This window comes from Chaetura pelagica, unplaced genomic scaffold, assembly GCF_000747805.2.
Source record: "Chaetura pelagica isolate M959 unplaced genomic scaffold, ChaPel_1.0 scaffold1244, whole genome shotgun sequence".
NCBI classification, from domain to species: domain Eukaryota; kingdom Metazoa; phylum Chordata; class Aves; order Apodiformes; family Apodidae; genus Chaetura; species Chaetura pelagica.
In genome coordinates, this window is record NW_009953099.1 from 1 (window position 1) to 1,441 (window position 1,441).

Sequence of the window (1,441 nt, forward strand, 5' to 3'; positions counted from 1 at the left end):
GATCCAGCCACAGAAGCAGTAGCCCAGGTAGATCACGGCCACGCAGCAGCAGAAGCGGATGACGTTGGGCAGGGCCACCCTCAGGGTGACAATCAGGATCTGGGGACACACCAGGGGACACCAGCCCCCCAGGGGACACCCCACAAACCACCCCCCAGGTCCCCTCCACAAGGGGACACGGAGCAGCTGGAGGACAAGGTTGAGGAGCCTTCCCAGGTGCTGGGCCAGGCCAGGCCAGGCTGGCAGGGCCACCCCCAGCCCTGGACATTGTCCCCAAGCCCTGGGGTCCCCAAGTGTCCCCCCCAGTGACTCACATTGTACTTCTGGAAGAAGGTGAGGTAGCGAATGACCCCGACCCAGACCAGGAGGGTGGAGGTGCCCAGCAAGATGCTGCACACGTCGTAGCTGGCAAAGTTCTGGGGGACACAGGGGTCACCAGCCTGGGCCACAGCCACTCCTGGCCCCAGTGGCCCCAGCCCTGGCCCCAGTGTCCCCAACCCTGGCCCCAAAGTCCTCAAGGTCTCCAACTCTGGCCCCAACATCATCCCCAAAGTTCCCAGTGGCCCCAAAGCCCCAACATTGTCCCCAAAGACCCTAAAGTACCCAACATCGGCCCCAAAGACCCCAGTGTCCCCAACCCTTGCCCCAATGTCCCCAACGTCCCCAACCCTGGCCCCAATATCCCCAAACATCAGCCCCAAAGTCCCAACCCTGGCCCCAAAGTCCTCAATGTCCCCAACTCCGGCCCCAACATCCCCAAACACCAGCCCCAATGTCCCAACCTTGGCCCCAACCCCTCCAACCCTGGCCCGTGTCCCCAACATTGTCCCCAAAGACCCCAGTGTCCCCAACCCTGTCCCCAAAGTCCTCAAGGTCCCCAACTCTGGCCCAAACATCCCCAAACACCAGCCCCAATGTCCCAACCTTGGCCCCAACCCCTCCAACCCTGCCCCCAAAGTCCTCAAGGTCCCCAACCCTGGCCCAAATGTCCCCAGCATTGTCCCCAACATCTCCAACCCTGTCCCAAACATCTCCAATCCTGTCCCCAACGTCCCCAACATCTCCAACCCTGTCCCCAATGTCCCCAACCCTGTCCCCAACCCCCCTGCACTGCCCACAAGCCAACCTTGAGTGACAACCTGGTGGCAGAAGCTCTGGGGTCCCACCCAGGCCCCCAGGACCCCCCTCTGGGGACACCTCTGTCCCCTGAGCTGCCACCACCCCTGGCAGCTCCAGCACCCAAGGGTGCCAGTTGTGTCACCTGCCCCACAGAAACGTCCCCCCCCCCGGAGCAGGGGGGGACAACTGGGCCAGGCCCCACAGCAGCTCCATCCCAGTCACCTTGGACTCGATGCCAATCTTCATGATGGTGCCCAGGATGGTGAGGACGTCGCTGATGACCAGGAGGATGTACCAGCCGTTCAGGAACTCCAGCCTGTGC

At 63.0% G+C, this 1,441-nt stretch overlaps 2 protein-coding genes across 2 annotated transcripts in view; one reads left to right on the plus strand and one right to left on the minus strand.

The window, feature by feature from the left end:
* Positions 1-3: 3 nt before the first annotated feature.
* LOC104388401 (mucolipin-1-like) overlaps positions 4-1,441 on the minus strand; it is a gene marked incomplete at both ends in the record, with an annotated part of 5,550 nt that continues 4,112 nt past the window's right edge. The window contains 3 exons of the mRNA XM_009997263.1: positions 4-99; positions 315-416; positions 1,342-1,439. Of these exons, the coding sequence (XP_009995565.1) occupies positions 4-99; positions 315-416; positions 1,342-1,439 (296 nt within the window). The remainder of the gene's footprint in view (positions 100-314; positions 417-1,341; positions 1,440-1,441) is intronic.
* Positions 773-1,135, plus strand: LOC104388400 (DNA-directed RNA polymerase II subunit RPB1-like). The gene has a single exon (XM_009997261.1). The coding sequence runs from the start codon at positions 773-775 to the stop codon at positions 1,133-1,135; it is 363 nt and encodes a 120-aa protein (XP_009995563.1).